At 60.1% G+C, this 27,288-nt stretch overlaps 3 protein-coding genes across 3 annotated transcripts in view; 2 read left to right on the forward strand and 1 right to left on the reverse strand.

Annotated features, from left to right (window-relative positions):
• Nucleotides 1-880: 880 nt before the first annotated feature.
• Nucleotides 881-27,288, forward strand: part of ACHE (acetylcholinesterase (Yt blood group)) — a 34,833-nt gene continuing 8,425 nt past the window's right edge. The window contains exon 1 of the mRNA XM_014570129.3: nucleotides 881-972. The gene's annotated coding sequence lies outside the window, so the exon portion shown is untranslated. The remainder of the gene's footprint in view (nucleotides 973-27,288) is intronic.
• Nucleotides 5,182-7,098, reverse strand: LOC142819578 (uncharacterized). Its single transcript, XM_075907682.1, has 2 exons — nucleotides 6,144-7,098; nucleotides 5,182-5,774 (listed from the first exon to the last, which is right to left on the reverse strand). The coding sequence occupies exons 1-2, from the start codon at nucleotides 6,829-6,831 to the stop codon at nucleotides 5,227-5,229; spliced, it is 1,236 nt and encodes a 411-aa protein (XP_075763797.1). The 5' UTR covers nucleotides 6,832-7,098; the 3' UTR covers nucleotides 5,182-5,226.
• On the forward strand, nucleotides 7,101-8,751 carry LOC142819579 (uncharacterized). The gene is made up of 2 exons (XM_075907683.1): nucleotides 7,101-8,054; nucleotides 8,250-8,751. Exons 1-2 carry the CDS (start codon nucleotides 7,442-7,444, stop codon nucleotides 8,678-8,680), a joined length of 1,044 nt encoding a protein of 347 aa, XP_075763798.1. The 5' UTR covers nucleotides 7,101-7,441; the 3' UTR covers nucleotides 8,681-8,751.

Consider the following 27,288-nt stretch of genomic DNA (forward strand, 5'->3'; position numbering starts at 1 on the left):
ACAGAACAGAGCCAGGGCATAGCCTGCCATGAGCCACATGGGCATGGCGATGTGCAGAACTGGGTAGTGTTGCCGTGGCAGAACGAGGGGGTGGGGATGGGTGATGCACAGAACCGGGTGGGGGGGATGCACAGAACTGAGGGGGGATGCACAGAACCGGGTGGGGGGATGCACAGAACTGAGGGGAGATGCACAGAACTGAGGGGGGATGCCCAGAACTGGGGGGGGGGGGTGCACAGAACCGAGCAGGGGAGATGCACAGAACTGAAGGGGGATGCACAGAACCGGGTGGGGGGGATGCACAGAACTGAGGGGAGATGCCCAGAACTGGGGGGGGGGATGCACAGAACCGAGCAGGGGAGATGCACAGAACTGAGGGGGGGATGCACAGAACTGAGGGGGGATGCACAGAACCGGGTGGGGGGGATGCACAGAACTGAGAGGAGATGCACAGAACTGAGGGGGGATGCACAGAACCAGGCAGGGGAGATGCACAGAACTGAGGGGGATGCACAGAACTGAGGGGAGATGCACGGAACCGGGCAGCGGTGATGCACAGAACAGGACTGGGGGGCCAATACGGGGAATCACCCAGTGCACAGGACTGTCTCGCACAGCCGTGATGCCACAACTCCCCAGGCTGTGAGGCTCCAGGTTTTCGGGCTGGGGCCCTGGGTGAATTCATCTCTCACCCACTCTGCCCCCGCCCAGGCCCCAAGACACAATGGGAACGTGGTGCCCAGCCCCTGGTGCTATAAGGAAGGGGTGATGGGTTCCCAGTGGCACAGCCCCAGCCATTGCGCAGGAGAAATCTCCACCCAGCTCCTGGCCCTGCACTCATTCTCTGGGGCTATAAATAACAGCCGAGATTCCGCAGAATAAATAATCAAAGGTCACCCAGTACCTGAGAAACGCTCTCGGCCCGGGCGGTGGGGATAACCTGTGCGTCTGAACTGAGGCCTCACCCAGCAGGTGACACTTTGGGGACAGGGAGGGGGCTGGGAGCCAAGACTTCTAGGTTCTCTGCCTGGCTCTGGGAGGGGAGTGGGGGCTGGTGGTTAAAGCAGGGGGACTGGCTGGGTTGCTGAGTCACTGATACTTTCCCCTTCTCTCTCCTGGGCCTTGCCCAGTTTTGCCCTCGGTAATGAGTATAAAATCTGTGTGCACAGCCCTGGGGCGGGCACTGCCCCTCTGCCCACAGGGCAGCACGAGAGTGAACTCACCAGAGTGCAACGTGCCAACCAGCGGCATTGCACAAAAGAAATGGCTCCATGATGGGGGGCGAGGGTTCAGCGTAGGGCAGAATAATCCAATGGCGGGCGGGCGGGTGGGGAGTGGAGGTGCAGAGCCAGGGTTCGCAATGGCAGGGAAGCAGGTTGGCTTTCAGGCAGGGGGTCCAGTTTCCATTTGCCATCTAGGTTCATTTCCGGGGTGGGAGCAGGAATGAAGGTCCGAGTTGGGGGTTTAGGGCTGTTATATGGGTTGTGGTTTAGGGTCAAAGTCACGAACAGGTTTGGGACAGGCCCAGTGTGGGGGGGACACATTTAGGGGTTAGGGCTCAAGCCCAGTCTTGGCTTAGGGGACAGGCTCTGTTGCGAGTCAGAGGTCAGGGATAGGGGCTTACAAACAGAACACCAGCCAGGCTGAGTCAGATCCAGCCCCCCCCCCATGTGACCTGACAGGCCCCAGTGCCAGGTGCTTCAGGGTGGGGGGCAGGCCCATCATATCTCTGGGAAGGCAGAGGTTTCAGAACGCCCTGAGCAGAGGCTGCATCAGTGACCCTGAGCAAATAGCCAGCAACAGCAGGTCCATCAATAAGAGAGGGCTCAAATAAGCAACAGGAGCAGGGGGGGGGGGGGAGATTTAGGAACAAGGGGGAGGCTAAGCACCCCTCCCCCATCCCAACCTGCAGCCCCACAGTGGCACTGGAGCCAAAGGGAGAGGAGCCCAGCAGAGCTAACACCTCGCCCATCCCACACAGCTGATGCCAAGGTGCCAATATTTGCTCAGGGATAAATACTGGGGAGAAAATCAAACAGGGCCAGGCAGGGGGGACCCAGCTGACAGGGACAGGATGGGCAAACAGCTCCCTGTGCCTGCATCAGGGGCTGGAACAGCCTCTTCCAGTAACCAGGCGCAGCCCCCATCACCAGGCAGCAGGAACACAAGAGGCTCCAGGTAACAGCCTCTGCCAGACTCAGACATGGGGAGTGGGATGCCTCAGAGCCACCCACCTGTGGATGGGGTGGGGCTCAGGGGAGCTGTATGCCTGAGCCAGGGGCTCACCTCTGTGTCCCAGGATAACTGTAGCCAGGGGCTCATCTGTGAAGGGGGTGGAGTACAGGGAAGCTGGACACCTGAGCTAGGGGGTCACCTGTACAAGGGAGGGCTTTATACGTGAGCTCCCAGCTCCTCCCTACTTCAACTATCCTGCTCTCCACAGATTCAACCTCTATGGGGCCACTGCTCCCCTTCCCGACCCCCTTGGTACCATGCAGATTTAACTCCAGGGTCTCCTCCTCCCCTTGCACTCCCTTCCCTGCCTCCCACAGGTAACCTCCCCCCCCCATCTCTGCCCCGGGGCCCTGTCCATTTACGGGTAGCCCATCCCCACCATAGCTCCTGCAGATGGCCCATGTGCCATAAGCTACTGTCCCCCTTCCTCCACGGACACCCCCTCTCTCACACACAAACACACCACGCCACACACACGTGCACACACACACAAGCACTCTGATGGAGTGAGCCCTGGAGTTGGAGCAAACTTTTTGGGGTGATTTTGGATTTGATCCGTGGCATGTGTGGGAGTAGGGGTGGGGAATGGGGCAGAGGAATAGTGGGGCCTCCCCTGGGGTGAAGCCAACCCTCCCCCCAACCCAGGTTTAAGGCCTGGGCCCCCATACATCTCACAGCTGCAGTGAAGCTTCTGTAGGGAACTGCTGCCCCCTGCTGGCTGTGGCCAGGAGAGAGAGAAAGAGTAAGAACCTGACTCTGTGGCTATGTCTAGACTGCAGGCTTCTTTCGAAAGAGCCTCTTTCGAAAGCATCTTTCGAAAGAGGCTCTTTCGAAAGAGCGCGTCTAGACTACAATGCGCGGATCGAAAGATCGATCCGCTATTTCGAAAAAGAGCGTCCAGACTGCCGGACGCTCTTTCGAAATTGAAAGCCACCCGGAACTGCTTCTGCCAGGGCATGGGGGCAGCATTTCCTTCCGGGTGCTGCCTGCCTGCCCTTTGCAGAGACGCGTGGTGAGAGGGACACTCCTGAACACCCGTTGCTCTGCTCCTGCAGCTGCCTTTGCTGTCCCTTGAGGAATTTTGCAAGGCATTGCAGTGCTTGTTTGGAGTGCTCAGCTTCCTGGGACACCCCAGCAGCTTTTTTCTTTTGAGGTTTTTCTGCTTGCAGACCCTTATTTGTGGCATGGAGCCAGAGCTGCCCCTGGGCAGGCGATGGCCCCACACCACCATACTGCAGCTGTTGCTGCATCTTCGTGAGACAATCATGAGGCTCCTTCCCGAGCTGGACCCAGACCAGAGGGACGAGGGGTTCCCCCGTCCAGCAGCCACACTGCCCTTGCCTCCGAACTTTTTCGTGGACAGGCGTGTTTGGAGGTTTGACACCAGCTCTGAATGGTGGGACCGGCTCGTGATGGAGATCTGGGATGACCAAGACTGGCTACGGAACTTCCGCATGAGAAAGACCACTTTCCAGGAGCTCTGTACCTGGCTCGCCCCTGCTCTGCAACGGCAAGACACCCACCTGCGGCCCGCCATCCCCCTGGAAAAGAGGGTCGCCATTGCCCTCTGGAAGCTGGCAACCCCCGACAGCTACCGCTCCGTGGGACACCAATTTGGCGTGGGGAGATCTACTGTCGGGGCCGTCTTGATGGAGGTAAGTCAATGTCTGGGGACAGTCACAGTTTGGGGTGGGGGGAAGGGAGACTGTCAGGAAGGGCCAAGTGGAGTGGGAGTGGGAGTGGGAGGGAGCTCCTCCACTCACCCTGAATTGTGGGGGGGGGGGTTCTGAGGAGGGGATTCCCGGGCTGTTTGAGAGGGAAGGTGGGCGGTGGGTTCTCCTCCTAAGACATAAGGCACCCCTTCTAACACTTTGTTGTCTGTCTCGTTCTGCAGGTGGTGAGGGCCATCAATTCGGAGCTGCTCAACAGGCTCATCTGTCTACCGGATCTGGACAGCGTCATGGCCGGCTTTGCTGCCCTCGGCTTCCCCAATTGCGGAGGAGCGCTCGATGGGACACACATTGCCATCCGTGCACCGCCCCATCGAGCAGCCCAATTCATCAATCGAAAGGGCTACTTTTCTATGGTCCTCCAGGCCCTGGTCGACCATCGTGGACAGTTTTCAGACATTTGTGTTGGGTGGTCAGGGCGGGCACACGATGCCCGCATCTTCAGAAACTCGTACCTGTACCGGAGGCTTCAGGCAGGAACACTTTTCCCCCATCGCCAGTTTGCGGTTGGGGATGTGCACATGCCGGTGTGCATAGTGGCCGATGCCGCCTATCCCCTGATGCCGTGGCTGATGAAGCCCTACACCGGCCACCTGGATGTGAGCAAGGAGCAGTTTAATGCTCGCCTTAACCGGGCTCGCAACCAGGTGGAATGTGCGTTTGGACGTTTAAAGGGCAGATTCCGGTGCTTGCTCACACGCCTCGACATGGGGGAGACCAACATCCCCGAGGTGGTGGCCGCGTGTTGCGTCCTCCATAACCTCGTGGAGAGGAAAGGGGAGGCCTTCCTACCAGGGTGGGGGAGAGCTGCTGATGGCCAGGAGAGGCTCTTTGCCCAGCCCCGGACAGCTGCCATCCGCCAGGCTCACCGGTCTGCAGTTGGCATCCGGGAGGCCCTCCGGGAGCAATTCTCCAGTGGAGGCCACTGAGTGCACTGAGGGGCTTCTGCCTGGGGACTGGGCCCTGGCCCCCAATAGAAGCTTCCCTCCACAACCCATCTCCTGACCCAGTTTGGACACATCACTTACACCAGGGTGTGTTTCAAAATAAAATGTTCTCTTTACTTATTTAAAATTTTGTACATATTATCCAACAATGTGGCAAAAGAACAAAAATTTTTTTCATTTTTGTTGTTGCCAAACTATATACAATAAACAAACAGTTCCTTTAACCCTTTGTGTGTGCTTAATAAGTGGGGTGATGGGGGTCATTGAAACCTGGAGGGGGGAAGGGGACTGGAAACCTGGAGGGGGGAAGGGGATCAGGTTGAACGGGGCTTGGCAGATTTCCCTTTCCTGCCTGGGCCTCGTGTTTGGGGTGCTCCCCGGCTACGGGATCGGGTGATGTACCTGTCGGTTGGCTGGCTGCTGGGGGGCTCTTGGGACGTGGAAGCCTGGGGGAGAGGAGGGCCAGGGGGAGAGAGGGGCTGGGGAGCTGGGGGGGCTGGGGGAGAGGGAGGTCCAAGGGGGGAAAGGGCTGCTGTTGTGGAAGGGGGGTTTGGTGGGGTGGGGTCATGGGGTGCTGGAGGAGCAGGACCTGGCACAGCAGCAGGCAAGCCGCTGACCTCCCTCAGGGTGGCGTACAGCACCGTGCGCTGCAGGACCAGCTCATTCATGAGCCGATCACGCCACCGCTCCTCTGCCTCCGCCCTCCGTAGCAGGATGGCATTCTGCTCCTGCACAGCCTCGACGTGCTGCCGGAGGATGTCGGCGTAGACACGCCTGTGTCTGCGGCTCCCATGTCTCTGAGGTGGAGATGGAGATGGAGGTGGGGCTGGGGTGCTGCGGCCCTCTTCCACGGCTGGTCCGGCTGTGGAGGAAAAGAAGAAGACACAATCAGTCCTATAAACTGGACTCTGTAGCACTTACAATACTAACAGGATGGTTTATTAGGGGATGAGCTTTCCAGGGCCAGACCCACTTCTTCAGATCAGAGTGACACGGCTACATTTCTATCACAATCAGTCATGTGTGCAACAGCTGTCCAAAAGGGCATGCCCTCTCCCTTGAGACAGGGGAAGCACACATTCTGAAGGTCACACTGTGTGTGTGTGTGTGTGTGTGTGTGTGACCTGGGCATCAGCCTGAGCATGACAGGTTTCCCTTGTGCATCACCCACTGTGCACCCACCCACCTACCTCCCCCCCCCCCGGGTGTGACACAACCTCACTGTACTCACCTGCTGCTTCCTCTCCCGCGCCAGATGACGCCTGGGAGGCCTCAGAGGTCTGGGTCACTGGCTCCAGGGTGAGGGTTGCCGTCTCCTCGGTGTCCTCCTCCTCTGGGCCCATGTCCCCGTCTCCAGAGTGCTGTAGCTCCCGCTCTGGAGCGTCCACCACCGGGTCTGCCAGTCCGGACTGCACGAACCTTCGTGGTGTGCGTGCTTCTGCACTGCCACCCAGGATCTGGTCCAGCTCTGGGTAGTAGGGGCAGTAGTGGGGGGCTGCCCCAGACCGGGAGCTCTCCTCCCTGGCTTTGGCGTAGCCCTGCCGCAGCTCCTTCACTTTGGAGCGCACCTGGTCCTGGGTGCGGGGGTAGTGGCCCTTCTGGGCCAGGGCTTCAGCCATGCGGCCATAAATGTCGGCATTTCGCCGCCGGCTTTTGAGGGCCTGTAAGGCCTCCTCCTCTCCCCACAGCTCCAGCAGGCTCTTGATCTCTGCGCCGGACCAGGATGGTGCCCGGCGCTTGGAGCCCTTGGCTGGGTCCCCAGAAGGCTCGGAGGAAGGGCCAGGACGCTCTTGGGGCTGTGACATGCTGCAGCAAGGTCGCCGTGTGCTCTGGCTCCTTGTCTGCAACAAGTGGCTGTGAGGGTGCGCCTGTCCCTTTAAGGAATGGCTGCAGCCAGGAACCACAGACGTGCAACCCATGGCCCAGATTGTCCACCAGGGCTTGTTCCTGGAGGCCAATTCTTTCGAAAGAAAGGGCTCCCCCCGTCCAGACTCACGTTCTTTCGATGGATCTCCCTCGAAAAAGGCGTTCTTCCTCGTGAAACGAGGTTTACCGCCGTCGAAAGAAAAGCCGCGTTCTTTCGATTTAATTTCGAAAGAACGCGGCTTGAGTCTGGACGCAGGGGAAGTTCTTTCGAAAAAAGGGTACTTTTTTCGAAAGAACCCCTGAGTGTGGACACGGCCTGTGTGTGTGAGACAGATGAAGGGTCTGTCTACACTACAAAGTTAATTCGAACTAACAGCCATTAGTTCAAATTAACTTTAATAGGCGCTACACAGGCAAACCGCTAGTTCGAATTTAATACCAACTAGCAGAGAGCTTAATTCAAGCTAGGTAAACCTCATTCTACGAGGACTAACGCCTAGTTCGAATTAAGTAGTTCGAATTAAGGGCTGTGTAGCCACTTAATTCGAACTAGTGGGAGGCTAGCCCTTCCCAGCTTGCCCTGGTGGCCACTCTGGGCACCACCAGGGAAACTCTTCTCCCCCCCTCCCGGCCCCGGAGCCCTTAAAGGGGCACGGGCTGGCTATGGTGCTTGTGCCAGGTGCAAGCCTGCCAGCACCCAGACAGCAGACCCTACACCTGGCACAGGATGAGCCAGCCACCCGCTGCCACCCAGCCCTCCGCCTCTTCCCAGGACCAGGCTGGCAGCTCCCAGGAGCCTGCCTGGGGCCGCAAGAGGCAGGAACCCGCCTGGTCAAGTGCGGAAATTGTGGACCTCATCGAGGTTTGGGGGAGGCCTCCAACGTCCACGATCTCCGCACTAGCCACAGGAACGTGGCCGTATACAGCTGCATGGCTGACAGCCTGGCCGCCAGAGGCCACATGCGGACCCGGGAGCAGGTCTGCTGTAAAATCAAGGACCTGCAGCAGTCCTACTCCAAAGCCTGCCAGCCAGGGGCCGACCTGGAGACCTGCCCCCACTTTGAGGCCCTGGACCGCATCCTGGGGGCTCACGCCGTCCATGCCCCCCGGGTGGTGTTTGACCCCGGGGCAGAGGGCCCTGTCTCTGACACCGAAGAGGAGGAGGAGGACGTCGAGAGCCAGCAGCCTGCAGGGAGCCTGCCCAAGACCCAGGACCCCCGAGGCATCCCACAGAGCACATCAGCTGTGTCGTCCGAGGCAGAGGAGGGCTCCACATGTGAGTACCATCATGCTCCCCTTATGTGTACGGGGGGGTTGGGGGAGAGGGAGCCCAGGGACCATGTGCCTGGGCCTTGCCCACCATGGAGCATCAGCTGGGTGTCATGCAGGGGCCCTGGCGTTGCAGAGGGGGGCTGGGTTTCACCCACCTTGTCCCCAGGGAGAACTGACCGCTGCTCTTGTTTCACCACAGCCGCAGCACCTGGGACTGCAGGGCGCACCACCCCGCCTGCAACAGCCACCTGCACCCGGGCCAGCAGGCACGCCAGGAACCAGGAGGAGTACCAGCAGCGGCACCTGCGGGTCCTGGAGCACCAGCTCCACACCCAGGACCACTGGGTCCGGGAGGACCTGCAGCTGCGGCAGCGGAGTTTGGAGGCGCTGGAGGAGCATGGCCGTGCCCTCAGAGGCCACCTCCAGACCCTGGTGGACAGGTTCCTGCCTCCTCCTGCTCCGGCCCCAGCAGCCGTCCCAGCTCTCGCTCCTCCTCCCACCCCTGCTCCCCCTTCCGCTTCCTCCGCACCCCCTGTCCCTCCTGCCCCACCCTTCACACCCACTCCCCCCCGACGCCCCCACATCCGCAGTGCTGCAAGTCAGGAGAGCCAGCAGGACCCCCATGCCTGAGCTTTCCCTTCCCTTCCTCCCCTTCCACCCCTTTCCAGCTCCCTCCTCCCAGGTTTCCTCTCCCCTCTCCTACCCTCCCCCCACCCCAGTTATGTAAAATAAAAAGGGATTTTTGTTGGCAAACAGGTGTCTTTATTTGACTTAAAAAGGGGGGTTAGGGAGGGGAAGGGGGGGAGGGTGGAAGAAGGCCCCAGTGGGGCATGCAGGGAGAGTTCAGTCCTCCTCCTCCACATGGAAGCTCTCCCGCAGGGCTTCCCGGACAGCGGCTGTGTGGGGCTGAGCATAGTGGCCAGCCATGCGCTCAGCCTCAGCCATCCAGGCTGGCAGGAAAGCCTCCCCCTTTTGCTCGCATAAAGTTAGTTCGAATTAGTGCTGTAGTGTAGACATACCCAGAGAGAGAGAGACCTGGCTCTGTATAAGAGAGAGGCTGAGTGAGAGAGACAGAAAGGCCTGGCTCTGTGCATGTGTATGGTTGTGTGTGATACAGGCCTGGTTTTGTCTGGTTGTGTATGTGAGAGAAAGTGACAGGGGTGTGGCTGTGTGCATGTGTGAGCGCACACCCCTGCCTCTCACCCTATCTGTAACTGGACCCCCATGGAGTCTCCTCTGCAGATTCCTCAGATCTCCCAGCCCAAAATATCCCCTGGCATTTGGCCCTGTTTCCGGCCCCCACCCAGAGGCCCGGGGTGGCAGGGCCAGGCCCCTGTCCATGCGAAGGGAAGCAGAGGGCCGTGTCCTTTACAGAGGAATAGTGATAGAGATGTAGCCGTGTTAGTCTGGTGTAGCTGAAACAAAAAGCAGGACTATGCAGCACTTTAAAGACTAACAAAATGGATTATTAGGTGATGAGCTTTCATGGGCCAGACCCACTTCCACTATTTGATCTGAGGAAGTGGGTCTGGCCCATGAAAGCTCATCACCTAATAAACCATCTTGTTCGTCTTTAAAGTGCTACATAGTCCTGTTTTTTCTTTACAGAGGAGTCACTGCATCCCCCGGCTCCCACCATGTCCTTGCTAGCCCCCAACATCTCACTGCCCTCAGCACAGTGCCCACCCACAAATATATATGCAAGCACAGACACACATGCAGACACATTGATGCACACGCAGACATACATGCCAGACGTGCAGATACGCACACATATGCAAAACAACAAAACAGACCCACATGCACACACACTCATGTGCAGACACACCAACAAACACACACAGAGACACACATGTGAAGTCACACATGTGCAGACACAACACACACACACAGATGTGTGCCCAGACGTATGCACACACACTCAGTCACAGGCGCCCGCCCACACACATGCACACAGGCCCACACACAGTGCAGCAGGGCTCTGCGCTGTCTCTGCTCCCAGCATTAATGTAATTAATGTCCTGGCTAATTCTCCCGGCTTTTCCCATGATGAGCCAGGGAGAGGCAAACAAGCAGAGAGAGAGAATGACGCACACGCCTCAACACACACACACAATCATACCCTGATACACACACATCTGTACAGGGGCACTTGCTGAGACACACTAATGAACAGATAGTCAGACACGCATCAATGCACACTGACACATACACACACATCCTGCCATACGGCAACACACTCACACTGACACGTCTTCACCAACACCGACCTGTGGGCGCGCGCACACACACACACACGATTAACTTTTCACTCCACTCATCCCTACCCCAACCCTGGCCCCCCGCCAAATCATTACCCCGACCTTTAACCTTTAACCCTGCACCTGCAAAGTCCTGCTTGTCCCAGCCAAACCTGAGCCATGCTGTCCTCTGAAACCCCCGCCCTCCTTGTGCCCCCCCCCCCAGAGCCGCAGAAACCCAGGTCTTTCCTGCCCCCACATGGGCCCTGATATGGGGTCTGTATCAAGCCTGAGCCAGGCATAAGGATGGGGGGCTGCCCAGGCCTATGTGCTGTGGCTTTGAGCAGAGTTCTAGCCCTGTAGAGCCAACCCCATGGCCCCTGCTCACAGCCCCCACCCCTCTGCACCCCTCCAGCACTACACTGCCCCACGGTCCCTGCCCCATGACACCCCACAGCGCCCTGCTCACAGCCCCCCTCTCACCCACCCTTGCACTGCAGCCTCCAGCACTACACTGCCCCACAGCACCTGGCCTGGGAGGAGAGGCTGGAAGGGAAAAGCCCAACCCCCCCATCTACACCCCATCATCTGGCTGCTGCTGCTGCTTTCCTGCCTCTGTCCCCAGGCCTATGTGAACCTCCTGAGTCCATGCTGCTCACCAGCCCACCTCACCTCTCTCTCCTGCCCAGCACCCCTTGTCAAGGCCCCCAGCCCTTCCACCCTGACCCACCTCCCCTTCCCTCCCCAAACCCCCCTGCCAGCCCCCCAGTTCCCTCCTTTGCCTCCCCAGACCCCCATCCCCTCCCAGCCCATTCTACCCTGCCCCACCTCCCCCTTCCTTCCCTCCCCAGATCCCCCCACAAGTTCTCCCAATCTGCTCTACCCTTCCCACCTCCCTCTCCTTCCCCTCCTCAGACCCCTTCCAGCTCCCCTGCCCGCTCTACCCTGCTCCATCTCCACCTCCCCACCCTTCCCTCAACCCCCATCAGCTTCCCCACAGCTCTACCCTGCTCCCCCTAACTCCTCCCTCCCCAGACCCCCGCCAGCTCCCCCAGCCCGTTCCACTGCCCCGGTTCCCCCTCCCAGACCCCTCCTGCCAGCCTTGCCTCCCTGCCCCACCTCCCCCTTCTCCTCCTCCCCAGTCGCTCTCCAACCCGCTCCACCCTTCCCCCTCCCTCCCCTACACAGACCAACAGCCTGCCCCCCCAACTTGCTCCCCCCAGCATCCCCAACCCGGGCCCCACCCAGCCCCCGTCTCCCACCCTGCCCCTCCGCCTCTGTCTCGCACGGGCGGCAAGAGCCCCGAGCAGGCTCGCGAGATGTGGCTGCGGAGAGGCTGGGGGGCGGGGGGGCCGGGGCGGGGGGGCGCCTATTCCAGCCCAGAGCCCGGAGCCTGCAGCCGCAGCCGGCGGCTCCCGCCTGTCCGGACCCAGGGACTCGGGGCTGCCCCCCCGCACCTCCCAGGTGAGCCCCACCCTTCCCCCTGCGCCACCCCCCGCCTGCATCCCCCCGCGGCGCGGCCGCAACAGCAGCCAGATGCGCGCAGCTGCAGCATCTGGACCCACCTGCGGGGGGGGGGGCGGGTTATGCAATGGGGGGTTGTGGGCTGGTACCCAGCTCCCTCACCGCTTCCCTGCTACGCCCCCCCCCCCCCCCCGTGTCTCCTGCCTGCAAGGCAGCCGGCTTCCTTTGCACCCCCTTTCCCAGGGCGGGGGCCGCAGTACTGAGCCCCCTCCACCAGGAGGGATGGAGCCGGGCACCGCGGAAGGGGGGGGGGGGCAGCGCCAGGCTTCTGCGTATAGCCAGGCTGTGGGGGGCCCCGATGGGGAGGGGAGGAGGGTCTGGGACCACGTGACCTTGCCCCCTCCCCCCGTGAATTAACCCCTCCCGGCCTGTGGCTTTCCACCGCTGCGAGAGAGAGAGAGAGAGAGAGAGAGAGAGAGAGAGAGAGAGAGAGAGAGATGCAAATCTCCACACATCCCCCCAGTCCTGCACACACCCCGCTTACACCCCCCGCCAGCCCTCAACAACCCCCCCGCCTGCCCTCAACCCCACCAGCCCTTAACTCCCCCCAACCCTCAACAACCCCCCACCAAACCTCAACCGCCCCGCCAATCCTCAGCCTCTCCCCACCAACCCTCAACAACCCCCTGCCTGCCCTCAACAACCCCCCCGCCTGCCCTCAACCCTGCCAGCCCTTAACTACCCCACCAACCCTCAACAACCCCCCACCAAACCTCAACCCCCCCGCCAATCCTCAGCCTCTCCCCACCAACCCTCAACAACCCCCTGCCAGCCCTCAACAACCCTCTACCAAACCTCAACCCCACCCTGCCAACCTTCAACCCCTCCCCACCAACCCTCAACAACCCCCACCAAACCTCAACCCCTCCCCACCAACCCTCAACAACCCCCTGCCAGCCCTCAACAACTCCACCAACCCTCAACCCCTCCCCCACCAACCCTCAGCAACCCCCTGCCAGCCCTCAACAACCCCCACCAACCCTCAACCCCTCCCGACTAACCTTCAACAACCCCCTGCCAGCCCTCAACAACCCCCCACCAAACCTCAACCCCCCCGCCAACCTTCAACCCCTCCCCACCAACCCTCAACAACCCCCTGCCAGCCCTCAACAACCCCCACCAACCCTCAACCCCTCCCCACCAACCCTCAACAACCCCCTGCCAGCCCTCAACAACCCCCACCAAACCTCAACCCCTCCCCACCAACCCTCAACAACCCCCTGCCAGCCCTCAACAACCCCACCAACCCTCAACCCCTCCCCACCAACCCTCAACAACCCCCTGCCAGCCCTCAACAACCCCCACCAACCCTCAACCCCTCCCGACTAACCTTCAACAACCCCCTGCCAGCCCTCAACAACCCCCACCAACCCTCAACCCCTCCCGACTAACCTTCAACAACCCCCTGCCAGCCCTCAACAACCCCCACCAAACCTCAACCCCCCCGCCAATCCTCAACTCCTCCCTACCAACCCTCAACAACCCCCTGCCAGCTCCCAACAACCCCCCACCAAACCTCAACCCTCCCCACCAACCCTCAACAACCCCCTGCCAGCCCTCAACAACCCTCCACCAAACCTCAACCCCCCCAATCTTCAACCCCTCCCCACCAGCCCTCAACCCCCCCAGTTCTCAGCCCCTCACCAGCCCTCAACAATCCCCTGCCAGCCCTCAATCCCCCGCTAACCTTCAACAGCCCCCCACCAGCCATGCACAAACCCCTGCTTCACCCCCCGCCAGCCCTACCCCCATGCCCTGCACACCTCCCGTTTGCATCCCCCGGGAACCCCTGTACACCCCCAGCCAGCCCCCTCCACCAGCCCTTAACACCCCTACCTCCCTTGCCAATCCTGCATAGTCCCCATCCAGCAGCCCTGTGCATGCCCCCAGCCAGCCCTGTTTACCCCCTGCCAGCCCTGCAGCTAGCCCTGTGCCCCCCCATCCAGCCCTGTAAACCCCCCTCTCCCACAGCCAGCCCCATCGCCAACCTTGTGCTCCCCCCCCCGAGCCTGCCTTGTACATCCCTCTCTGCCAGCCCTGGACACCTCCCTGCTGTAGCCTCCACCCAACTCTACAACATACCCCATCATCCCCACAACTAACTCCCCCCCCCTCAAGGACACCTCCCTACCCGTATGAATTAACCCCTCCCATTTTCCACGCCCTACTACAGAGAGAAGCAAACCTGCCTCCCTCCTGCACATTCCCCCTCTAGCCTGCACACACCCGCCCAACCCTGCACACCCCCAGACAGCCCCGCCCAACCCTGCACACCCCCAGACAGCCCTGCATACCCCCAGACAGCCCCATTCAGCCCTGCACACACCTGGACAGCCCCGCCCAGCCCTGCACACCCCCAGACAGCCCCGCCCAACCCTGCACACCCCCAGACAGCCCTGCATACCCCCAGACAGCCCCATTCAGCCCTGCACACACCCGGACAGCCCCGCCCAACCCTGCACACCCCTAGACAGCCCTGCATACCCCCAGACAGCCCCATTCAGCCCTGCACACACCTGGACAGCCCCGCCCAGCCCTGCACACCCCCAGACAGCCCCGCCCAACCCTGCACACCCCCAGACAGCCCTGCATACCCCCAGACAGCCCCATTCAGCCCTGCACACACCCGGACAGCCCCGCCCAACCCTGCACACCCCTAGACAGCCCTGCATACCCCCAGACAGCCCCATTCAGCCCTGCACACACCCAGACAGCCCCACCCAGCCCTGCACACCCCCAGACAGCCCTGCATACCCCCAGACAGCCCCATTCAGCCCTGCACAGACCCGGACAGCCCCACCCAGCCCTGCACACCCCTAGACAGCCCTGCATACCTCCAGACAGCCCCATTCAGCCCTGCACACACCCAGACAGGCCCGCCCAGCCCTGCATACCCCCAGACAGCCCTGCATACCCCCAGACAGCCCCGCCCAGCCCTGCATACCCCCAGACAGCCCCATCCAGTCCTACACACCCCCAGACAGCCCCGCCCAGCCCTGCTCAGGCCTGCACACCCCCGGATAGCTCTGCTCAGCTCTGCATACCCACGCCTAGCCCTGCACTCCCCCGGACAGCCCTGCCCAGCCCTGCACACCCCCAGACAGCCCTGCACGCCTCTGGACAGTCCTGCCCAGCCCTTCTCAGCTCTGCACAGCTCCAGCCAGCCCTGCAAACCCCCAGAAAACCCCCAGCCCTGCGCACCCCCAGTCTCATCCAGCCCTGCACACCCCACTGCCAGCCTAGTACATGCCCCACTATCCCCCTCAACCAACTCTACCCCCCCCAAAAGGTGCCCCTGTGTGAATTAACCCCTCCCGCTCTGGAGTTTTCCATGCCCAGCTAGAGAGAGAAATGCAAAATTCTGCACATCTACACCTTGTACATCCTGAATTCCTCCCTATATTCCCCCAGCCAGCCTACCAGCCAGCCCTGTACACTCCACACCAGCCCCCCCAGACCAGTGCTCCCCTATCCAGTCCTGCAGCCAACTCTGTACAAACTCCTTGATCCACCCACAGCCCCCCATACAGAACCTCAGTCATCCAACTTCTAATCTAATCAAGTCCAGCTGCTCCATCCTCCAGCCAGACAAATTGGGCACACCCCTCTGCCACCCTGTCTGCCGCCGCCTGTCCATCCCTGTGCACACACCTCTGTCACCCTGGCTGCTGCCCTCCCATCCCTATGCACAGCACTCTGTCACCCTATTTGCTGCCGGTCCATCCTCATGCACACCCCTCTGGCACCCTGTCTGCTGCTTGTCCATCCCTGTGTACACCCCTCTGTAAATCTGTCCATCCCTGTGCCCACCCCATGTCACCCGTCCATCCCTGTGCATGCCTTCTGTCACCCTGTCCATCCCTGTGCACACCCCTCTGGCATCCTGTCGGCCACGTGACCATCCTGTGCACACCCCTCTGGCACCCTTCTGCCTCCTGTCCATCCCTGTGCACACTCCTCTGTCACCCTGTCTGCTGCTTGTCCATCCCTGTGCACACCCCTCTGTCACCCTGTCTGCTGCTTGTCCATCCCTGTGCACACCCCTCTGTCACCCTGTCTGCTGCTTGTCCATCCCTGTGCACACTCCTCTGTCACCCTGTCTGCTGCTTGTCCATCCCTGTGCACACCCCTCTGGCATCCTGTCTGCTGCCACCTGTTCATCCCTGTGCATGCCCCTCTGGCACCCTTCTGCCTCCTGTCCATCCCTGTGCACACCCCTCTATCACCTTGTTTGTCACCTGTCCATCCCTGTGCCCACCCCTCTGCACACTGGCAGCCACGCCACCATCCCTGTGCACGCCCCTCTGTCACATTGTGTACTGCCTGTCTATCCCTGTGCACACCCCACCATCAAACTGTCTGCTGCCACCCATCCATCCCTGTGTAAACCTCTCTGTCACCCTGTGTGCAGCTTCCTGTCTGTCTCTGTACTCATCTCTCTGTCACTCTGTCTGCTGCCCATCCATCCCTTTGCACACCCCTGTTACCCTGTCTGCCACCTATTCATTCCTGTCTGCACCCATCCATCCCCGGGCATAACCCTCTGTCACCCTGTCTACCACTGCCCATCCATTTCTGTGTACATCCCTCTGTCATCCTGTCTGCTGCCCTGCCATTCTTGTGCACATCCTACCATCAACCTGTCTGCCACTGCCTGTCCATCTCTGTACACACCCCTCTGTCACTGTCTGCTGCCCATCCATCCCTTTGCACACCTCTGTCACCCTGTCTGCAGCCGTCCATCCCTGTGCACACCCTTCTGTCATCCTCTCTGCACCTGTTCATCCCTGTGCACAAATCCCTGTCACCCAGTCTACCACGTGTCCATCCCTGTGCACACCTCTCTGTCACCCTCTCTGCACCCATCCATCCCTGTGCACAAATCCCTGTCGCCCTGTCTACCATGTGTCCATCTCTGTGCACACCCCTCTATTATCCTGTCTGCTGCGTGTCCAGCCCTTTGCACACCCCCTCAGTCATTCTATCTGCCGCTGCCCGTCCATCCCTATACACACACCCCTGTCACCCTGACTGCTGCCCATCCATCTCTGTGCACACCCTCCTTTCACCTTGTCTTCTGCCACCCGTCCATCCCTGTAGCCCTGTCTACTGCCTGTTTATCCCTGTGTACACTCCTTTGACACCTTGGCTACGTCTACACTGGCCCCTTTTTCGGAAGGGGCATGCTAATTTTGAAAGTGGGAATAGGGAAATCCGTGGGGGATTTAAATATCCCCCGCGGATTTAAATAAACATGTCCGCCGCTTTTTTTCCGGCTTGGGGAAAAGCCGGAAAAAAAGCGTCTAGACTGGCCCGATCCTCCGGAATAAAGCCCTATTCCGGAGGATCTCTTATTCCTACTTTGAAGTAGGAATAAGAGATCCTCCGGAATAGGGCTTTATTCCGGAGGATCGGGCCAGTCTAGACGCTTTTTTTCCGGCTTTTCCTCAAGCCGGAAAAAAGCGGCGGCCATGTTTATTTAAATCCGCGGGGGATATTTAAATATCCCCCGCGGATTTCCCTATTCCCACTTTCAAAATTAGCATGCCCCTTCCGAAAAAGGGGCCAGTGTAGACGTAGCCCTTGTCTTCTGTCACCTGTCCATTCCTCTGCACACCCCTCTGTAACCCTGTTTTCCACCTGTCCATCCATCCCTGTGCACACCCAACTGGTTACCCATCCATTCCCCACACCCTCTATCTATCGATCCCCACACACACACTCTGTGGGTATGTCTACACTACCACCCTAGTTCGAACTAGGGTGGTAGTGTAGACATACCCTGTGTTTCTCCATCTTGCCAGTCACATCCCACTTCCCCCCTTTCCTCCCATGCCCCAGGGCTGAGCCCTCCAGACAGGGTACAGTGTTAGCGGGAGGTTCCCTGGCTTGGGCCCTACCCATTGCAGTATGTCTGGGTGCCAGAGGTTCTCCCTTTCTGGGCTGGAGCCATGGCATGGGCTCCCTTTATGAGGCTGGGATCTGGGCACTGGCAGGTGGGCTGTTCCAGCAAAGGTAAGGCAGGTGACAGGGAAGGGCCTGCAGAGTTGTAGGGTTCTGTGGGGAGGGGTTGTCTGGATCAGGGGGGTCCCTTACAGACGTGCGGGGAGCTCTGAGATCCGGGTGCTGCAAGATCCGGCAGCACCCAAATCTTGATGGGCTGCATACAGAAGAGAGGTGGAGTCAGAAAGAGGGAAGCCAGCAGGCACATGACTGGGTGCATCAGGGAGAAAAGAAGGCTGGGAGTTTGGGGGTAGATGATTGGTTTGGGGGGGACACAGTGCTGGGGAGCAGAAGGAGTGTGACTCGGAAGGTGAGTACAGGGCTTAGGGGTGAGGGCAGAGAATGGTGCAGAGGGAGCCAGAGTGCCCGGGGCTTTGTGGCAGAAGAGGGAGAGAAATGGTGGGGTACAAGACTGGGGGGCTGAGGGCACAGGAGGGGAGGACAGAGGAAGGGGTAAGGGAGTAGCTGGCAAATTGCCCCACCATTGGGGTGAGACACCCCCCCACACACACACCATGCCCCCTCCCACACATGCACACATCCATGCATGCGCACAGGGAAATAAGCGAGACACTGAGGCAGGGCCCAGACTGTGGAGTGCTGGCCAGACGGGGTTGAAGGAGGGAGTCAGGCAGGTGAGGGCACAGGAAGGGCAAGAGAAGGACATGGGGGGAATCTGCATCCTGAGGCCCGTGCTCCCCAAGTTGGTGCCTGTGGAGACACGGGCTGTGTTTATTAACAGCCATGAACACGTGGGAGCAGGGGGTGGGGCTGGGATTCTCCCGGCATGAGACTGGGGTGTGGGGCTGGCTATTCTAGAGACCCCCAAGAGCCTCCTCGGGCAGAGAGATCATGTGCGTGCGTGTGACCGCACTGTGATCCATGCACAGTAGGAGTGCAGATGGGGTATGTGCCCATACATTTGAATATGTGCCATGCATGGGGAGGTGTTTCATGCTTGGGGGGTGTTGCACATGTGTGTTCCACACCTGGTATGTATTCCACACCTGTTGTGTGTGTCACATGTGTGTTCTGCACCATGTGTGTTGCACACGTGTGTTCCACACCTGGTACATATTCCACACCTCTTGTGTGTGTCACGTGTGTGTTCTGCACCATGTGTTTGCACATATATATGCCTATGCCTGGTGTGTGTGCTGCATACTTGCATTCCATGCCTGGTATGTTTGTGCACATGTGCCCATTACGTGTGCATGACCATGCATGTGTGTGTTCCATATAGGGGGTCCATACATGTGCGTTGCTCATGATGGGATCTCATGTTCCACGAGACCACTTCTCTCCTGAGCTGCCCCCAGGGGCTATTGGAGGTTTTTGGCCCCAGCCTCCATTGGGGGATGGGAGCAAGTGGTGGGGTGTTCCTGCCTGGCTGTTGGTCCCTAAATTCATGGCCTGTCTCTGATCGCCCCAGCTGGGTTGGGGGCTCTGGTTACAGGGGCCAGGGCCGGGGGGAAGGCCTGGGAGGGTCTGGTTACCCGGGCCAAGAGGAGGTTGTTGGAGGGAGTCTGGTTACAGGAGCCAGGGCGCGGCTCCGGCACTCGGAAGCCACTGCCTGCCAAGTCGGGGAGCGGGGGTTGGGTTTCCAGTGCCCCCGCAGCAGGCGTCAGTTCCGGCCCCATGGCTCCCCAGCTCGGCAATGGACAAAGCAGATGGGGCGGGAGGGGGGCTGACGATGACCCCATCCTGCCTCTGAAAGGGGAGCCCAATGCCCCGAACCCCAGATTGTCCCTCTGTGTCTGGGCCAGGGGGTGCCACAGGATCTCCAGCACTCCCTCCCCAAACCGCCCTTCCCCACCTCACACAGGCCTGTGCAGAGACATTGGGGGCCTCCACCTCCCCTCCTAGGCTCCCCTTTCCCTTTAGATATGGAGCAGAGGGTCCCCCAGGTCCATGCCCTAGCACGATACCCTCCCCCCCCCACACACACACACGTCAACTTCCAAGTGAGCGCCTGGGAATTTCCGTCCGGGGTATTTTGGGCACTAACAGCTGGGTTGGCGCCTGCCTTAAGCGCAGCTGCTCCCCGACAGTGGGGGGGGGGGGGGGCTGGCTCAGGTCCCTTCCGGGTGGGTAGCACCCATCCCCCACCCTCTCCTTCATCTCCCCTTCAAACCCAGCTGCAGGGCCCCCGGCAATACCCCCGGCAACACGTGGGGCCCAGTCTAGCAAAATACTAGCTCTCCCACAGCACCCTCTGCTGGCAGCCCTGCCCCCAGAGCCAAGGCTCCTGCCCCACAGTGCCCCTGATAGGAGCCCTCCACAGCCAGTGTCCTACCCCATAGCATCCCTGCTGGGAACCCCCATTGTTGGGCTTGCTGCCCCGTGGCCATCCTGCTGAGAGCTACCACAGCGTCCCTGCTGGGAGCCCCTCGCAGCCTGGGCTCCTGCCCCATGGTGCCCCCTGCTGGGAGCCCCTCGCAGCCTGGGCTCCTGCCCCATGGTGCCCCCTGCTGAGAGCCCCTCGCAGCCTGGGCTCCTGCCCCATGGTGCCCCCTGCTGGGAGCCCCTCGCAGCCTGGGCTCCTGTCCCATGGTGCCCCCTGCTGGGAGCTCCTCGCAGCCTGGGCTCCTGCCCCATGGTGCCCCCTGCTGGGAGCCCCTCGCAGTCTGGGCTCCTGCCCCATGGTGCCCCCTGCTGGGAGCCCCTCGCAGCCTGGGCTCCTGCCCCATGGTGCCCCCTGCTGGGAGCCCCTCGCAGCCTGGGCTCCTGTCCCATGGTGCCCCCTGCTGGGAGCTCCTCGCAGCCTGGGCTCCTGTCCCATGGTGCCCCCTGCTGGGAGCTCCTCGCAGCCTGGGCTCCTGCCCCATGGTGCCCCCTGCTGGGAGCCCCTCGCAGCCTGGGCTCCTGTCCCATGGTGCCCCCTGCTGGGAGCCCCTCGCAGCCTGGGCTCCTGTCCCATGGTGCCCCCTGCTGGGAGCCCCTCGCAGCCTGGGCTCCTGCCCAATCATTTCCCTTCATTTTTGGGGTCGGCCAGTCCTCGCCCTTGAAGGTGGGAGCTGGTGGTTGCCGCTGATGAGGACAGACCTGGTGAGGCAAGATGGTTCCTTTGCCTGAGGTCGGCTCTGTCCCTCTCCCCCACCCTCCAGCAGCACTTTGGAGGATGGACAGGTTAGTGCTGAGCCTGTGAGCAGCGGGGGAACCTCTACAAGGCCCCGAGCCAGGCTGCACCTGCACGCCGCCCCCTGTGGCTCAGTGCCACAAATGGGCACTCAAACTGCACCGGACCCAGGCCACGGCTCTGAGCTCGGCAAGGAGGCCAGGTGGGAAGAGTGGGAGGCACAGCCGGCGAACAGCAGCAAAGCAGCTGTGGGTCCATGGGCAGCCGGCAGGGCTGGCAGAGGGAACACTCTGGGAAAACAAGGCCATGGCAGCAAAGCTAAATGAATTTCTTTGTACCGGTCTGTGCGGATTGCCCCATCCCGGGTTGATCCACAGAGATCTGGTGTCAGCAGAAGATTTGATACGTCACTTCGCCCAGCTGGGATGAAACAGCTCAGGAAATTACAGAGCTATGTCCTGTAACCTACCAGCTAACACCCTCTGGGCCAGACAACTAGGAGCAGGAAGTTTGGATAGAGCACTCTTCCTCTGACTTCCCTCACTCCTCATGCCATGAGGGTCACAGGAGTTAGAGTAAGAAGTCCTCCAGCTCGACAGTATTTTGAGATGGCAAAATAACTGCTTGTTGTGTAGATGCAGACTCTGTTATTCTGAAATAACACTGCTGTGCAGACGTACCCTGGGGGTGAGATGCCGATTTTTTTCAAAGGGCTTTAGAGGTGATCCTGGCAATTTCGAGCCAGTATGTCTGGCTTCAGTACCGGGCAAACTGGCCAAAACACCAGCAAAGAACAGAATTGTCTGACACAGCGAGGGACCCGGTTAGTTGGGAATACGTCAATGTGGATTCTGTAAAGGGAAATCAGGCCTCTCCAGTCTACGGGTATGTCTACACTACAAAGTTAGTTCGAACTAACGGACGTTAGTTCGAACTAACTTTAATAGGTGCTACACTAGCGCTCCGCTAGTTCGAATTTGAATCGAACTAGCGGAGCGCTTAGTTCGAACTAGGTAAACCTCATTTTACGAGGACTAACGCCTAGTTCGAACTAGCTAGTTCGAACTAAGGGCTGTGTAGCCCTTTAGTTCGAACTAGTGGGAGGCTAGCCCTCCCCAGGTTTCCCTGGTGGCCACTCTGGCCAACACCAGGGAAACTCTATGCCCCCCTCCCGGCCCCGGACCCCTTAAAGGGGCACGGGCTGGCTACGGTGCCCGTGCCAGGTGCAAGCCTGCCAGCACCCAGCTAGCAGACCCTGCACCTGGCATGGCACAGAGCCACCCACCCGATGCCCCCCAGCCCACCCCCTCTTGCCGGGACCAGGCTGGCGGCTCCCGGGAGCTTGCCCTGGACCGCAAGAGGCGGGCACCTTCCTGGGCTAGTGCGGACATCGTGGACCTCGTCCACGATCTCCGCACTAGGCACAGGAAAGTGGCTGTCTAGGGCAGGAGAGCTGCCAGCCTGGCCACCCAGGACCAGGTGTGCATGAAAATCAAGGGGGTCCACTGAGACCCCCGACACTGAGCCCTGAGCTTACAATGGCCGTACTGGGTCAGACCAAAGGTCCATCTAGCCCAGTAGCCTGTCTGCCAACAGCGGCCAACCCTAGGGACCCTGGAGGGGATGGACCGAAGACAATGACCAAGCCATTTGTCTCGTGCCATCCCTCTCCAGCCTTCCACAAACTTTGGGCAGGGACACCACTCCTACCCTCTGGCTAATAGGACTCCATGGACCCAACCTCCATCACTTTATCTCACTTCCCTTTAAACTCTGTTCTAGTTGTAGCCTTCACAGCCTCCTGCAGCAAGGAGTTCCACAGGTTAACTATTTGCTTTGTTAAGAACAACAACTTTCTCTTACTAGTTTCAAGCCTGCTACCCATTCCTTTCCTTTGGTGTCCTCTAGTCCTTCTTTATGGGAACTCAGGAAGAACTTTTCTGAATGCACCCTCTCCACCCAACCCCTGCTTTTAGAGACCTCTATCCTGTCCCCCCTCCGTCTCCTCTTTTCTAAGCTGAACAGTCCCAGTCTCTGTAGCCTTTCTTCATCTGGGACCTGTTCCCAACCCCTGATCATGTTAGTTGCCCTCCCCTCTCCCAGCCTTTCTCTTCCCCTCTCCCACCTCCTTTTCCCAGTGTCCCCCAGTTTTTTTCAATAAAGACAGAGTCAATGTTGGAAGAAACGTTATCTTTATTTTGTACATCAATAAGAAGAGGGGCTAGGGAAGGGTAAGTGGAAGGAGGTGAGGGAGGAATGGGGTACGAGCCCCCGATGGGGAGGACTGGGCTGGCTCTGCGGGCTTCTGGGGGTGGAAGCTCTCCTGCAGCCCCCCAATTACTCCCTCTCCCCAGATGGCAGCCTGCGGCAAGTGCAGCCGGGCTGATGGCCGAGTGGTGTGATGTGCCCAGTGTGGGCACTCAGGGCACTCCAAGCCAGAACTTCTTTGGACGCGGGGCACCCCTTAGAACTGTGTGTCCGGGGTGGGGGTCGGGACCCTTTAAGCGCAGCCCTCGGCTAGCCTGAGACAGCATCTCCATGCTCTAAGTCCTCCTTTTATGCCCTGCCGGCACTGCTTCCGGCCATCCTTAAGCCCTGTTCAGAGTCCACTCAATGTGGACTTACTAGTTCGAACTAGCAAAACGCTAGTTCGAACTAGTTTTTAGTTCTAGACGCGTTAGTTCGAACTAGCTTAGTTCGAATTAACTAATTCGAACTAAGTTAGTTCGAACTAGCGCTGTAGTGTAGACGTACCCTACTAGAGTACTTTGAGGGGGTCAACAAGCATGTGGACAAGGGGGATCCAGTGGCTACAATGTATTTTAGCTTTCCAGAAAGCCTTTGCCAAGGTCCCTCACCAAAGGCTCTTAAGCAAAGTGACTTGTCATGGGATAAGAGAGAAGGGCCTCCCATAGGTTGATAACTGGTTAAAAGATAGGGAAACAGGGCAGGAATAAATGGTTATTTTCAGAATGGAGAGAGGTAACAAGTGGTGTCCTGCAGGTGTCTGTACTAGGACCAAGCCTGTTCAACATATTCATAAATGACCTAGAGAAAGGGATAAACAAAATTTGCAGCTGATACTAAACTGCTCAGGATAGTTAAGACCGAAGCAGACCGTGAAGAGCTTCAAAATAATCTCACACAACTAAGCGACTGGGGAACAAAATGGCTAATGAAATTTAATGTTGATAAATGTAAAGTAATACACATTGGAAAACATAAATCCAACTATACATATAAAATGATGGGGACTAAATTAGCTGTTATGCCTCAAAAGGGAGAGATCTTGGCGTCATTGTGGATAGTTCTCTGAAAACATCCACTCAGTGTGCAGCAGCAACTGAAAAGGTGAACAGACATGGGCATGGTTAGGAAAGGTAACATGACAGAAAATATTGTATTGCCTCTGAATAAATGCATTGGTTGCCCATGTCTCAAACCCTGCCTACACAAAAATGAGTGCAATTAGGAGGCTGCAGATTTGAAATGATGAGGAAGTGCTTTGTCACATAGCATCCCGTTCACTTGTGGAACTCCTTGCCACAGGATGTTGAGGTTAAAAGTCTAACAGGGCTCCAGAGACAATTCGCTGAGTTAAATGAGGCTAGGTCCTGCAATAGCTGCTAGCCAAAATGACCAGAGATGCAGCCCATATGCGAGGTGTCCCTGACCGGCAGGAGCTGGGCGTGGGCAGCAGGGGATGGATCACATGATTGTTGCCCTGTGCTGTTCATTCGTCCTGGGGCACCTGGCCCTGGCAGCAGATGGGATTTTGGGCTAGATGGACTATTAGGGTATGTCTAGATTGTCGGCAGAGGGATGCAGATTAGGCAGGTTGACATTGCAAACGAGGCAGGGATTTAACTATCCCGTGCCTAATTTGCATAAAAATGGCTGCCACGTTTTGCTGACTCAGTACTTTGTCAGCAAAAAGTGGCAGTCTAGAGTGGGATCTGTTGAGAAAGAAAGCCTTTTGCAACAGATCCTGTAAACCTCCTTGCAGGAGGCATAAGGGATCTGTCGAAAAAGGCTTTCTTTCTCCACAGATCCCCCTCTAGACTGGGACATTTTGCCGACAAAGTGCTGAGTCAGCAAAACGCAGCGGCCATTTTTATGCAAATTAGGCACAGGATATTTAAATCCCTAACTCGTTTGCAATGTCGACCTGCCTAATCTGCATCCCTCTGCCAACAGAGGGATGCAGTCTAGACACCCTCTCTCTGACCCAGTCAGGCCTAGGGTTAAGGATGTAAAATCCCTTTTAATTGGTTAACCAGTTAAATGGGGGGCAGGCGGGGAACTGCTTCAGCCCCTACAGCTTAACCAGAACCAGTAAGCATCACCCATGAAGGTTAACCTTAACTGGTAACCTTTCACATCCCTGCCTCGGATGCCAGGGGAGCACAATCAGGGCTGGGGGAGCCCAGGGCTGGGCTGGCAGGGGCTGCAGGTCGGGAGGGGGGCACGGGCAGGGCTGGGCTGGCAGGGGCTGCGGGTCGGGAGGGGGGCACGGGCAGGGCTGGGCTGGCAGGGGCTGCGGGTCGGGAGGGGGACACGGGCAGGGCTGGGCTGGCAGGGGCTGCGGGTCGGGAGAGGGGCACGGGCAGGGCTGGGCTGGCAGGGGCTGCGGGTCGGGAGAGGGGCACGGGCAGGGCTGGGCTGGCAGGGGCTGCGGGTCGGGAGGGGGGCACGGGCAGGGCTGGGCTGGCAGGGGCTGCGGGTCGGGAGGGGGGCACGGGCAGGGCTGGGCTGGCAGGGGCTGCGGGTCGGGAGGGGGACACGGGCAGGGCTGGGCTGGCAGGGGCTGCGGGTCGGGAGGGGGACACGGGCAGGGCTGGGCTGGCAGGGGCTGCGGGTCGGGAGAGGGGCACGGGCAGGGCTGGGCTGGCAGGGGCTGCGGGTCGGGAGAGGGGCACGGGCAGGGCTGGGCTGGCAGGGGCTGCGGGTCGGGAGGGGGGCACGGGCAGGGCTGGGCTGGCAGGGGCTGCGGGTCGGGAGGGGGGCACGGGCAGGGCTGGGCTGGCAGGGGCTGCGGGTCGGGAGGGGGACACGGGCAGGGCTGGGCTGGCAGGGGCTGCGGGTCGGGAGGGGGACACGGGCAGGGCTGGGCTGGCAGGGGCTGCGGGTCGGGAGAGGGGCACGGGCAGGGCTGGGCTGGCAGGGGCTGCGGGTCGGGAGAGGGGCACGGGCAGGGCTGGGCTGGCAGGGGCTGCGGGTCGGGAGGGGGGCACGGGCAGGGCTGGGCTGGCAGGGGCTGCGGGTCGGGAGGGGGGCACGGGCAGGGCTGGGCTGGCAGGGGCTGCGGGTCGGGAGGGGGACACGGGCAGGGCTGGGCTGGCAGGGGCTGCGGGTCGGGAGAGGGGCACGGGCAGGGCTGGGCTGGCAGGGGCTGCGGGTCGGGAGGGGGGCACGGGCAGGGCTGGGCTGGCAGGGGCTGCGGGTCGGGAGGGGGGCACGGGCAGGGCTGGGCTGGCAGGGGCTGCGGGTCGGGAGGGGGGCACGGGCAGGGCTGGGCTGGCAGGGGCTGCGGGTCGGGAGGGGGGCACGGGCAGGGCTGGGCTGGCAGAGGCTGCGGGTCGGGAGGGGGGCACGGGCAGGGCTGGGCTGGCAGGGGCTGCGGGTCGGGAGGGGGGCACGGGCAGGGCTGGGCTGGCAGGGGCTGCGGGTCGGGAGGGGGGCACGGGCAGGGCTGGGCTGGCAGAGGCTGTGGGTCGGGAGGGGGGCACGGGCAGGGCTGGGCTGGCAGGGGCTGCGGGTCGGGAGGGGGGCACGGGCAGGGCTGGGCTGGCAGGGGCTGCAGGTTGGGAGGGGGACACAGGCAGGGCTCAGTGTCTGTGTTTGGCCCCTGCTGCCCAGACAAGCCGGTTTCCCCAGGAGACGCTGCCAAAGCCTCAGGATTTTGGTGCCACCCTGTTTGCACTGTGATCAAGGTCCTGTTTCTCACTGGCTCCGGCTGCCCCTTCCCAGCCCTGTAGAGTCCAAGCCCAAGTGCATTCAGAGCCAGGCAGGTGGCAGCGCGTGTGCAGGGGCCCAGTGGCGCTGGCTGGGAAGGGGGGATTGTGCACAGGTGTGATGTGAGTGTGCAATGGGTGGGCTGGCGTGTTACTCTCTGGAGCAGGTTGTGTCAGGTTGTGTGTGTGTGTTGGACTGCTGGGTGGTTGTGTGGGGTTGCCAGTATGCTGTGTGGTTTTGTGCATGTGGTGAAAGATGTGTTGTTTGCTGGGTGGCTATGTGTGTACCCCAGTGTACTGAGTGGTTTTGTGTGAGGTGAGGTGTGTGCGTGTGCTGGGCGGTTGTGTGTTTGTGGTGAGGTGTGCATGTGCTGGGTGGTTTTGTGTGCGTGCAGTGAGAGGTGTGTTGTTTGCATTGTGTGTTGTGTCTATACCCCA

Source organism: Pelodiscus sinensis, chromosome 24, assembly GCF_049634645.1.
Source record: "Pelodiscus sinensis isolate JC-2024 chromosome 24, ASM4963464v1, whole genome shotgun sequence".
NCBI lineage: Eukaryota > Metazoa > Chordata > Testudines > Trionychidae > Pelodiscus > Pelodiscus sinensis.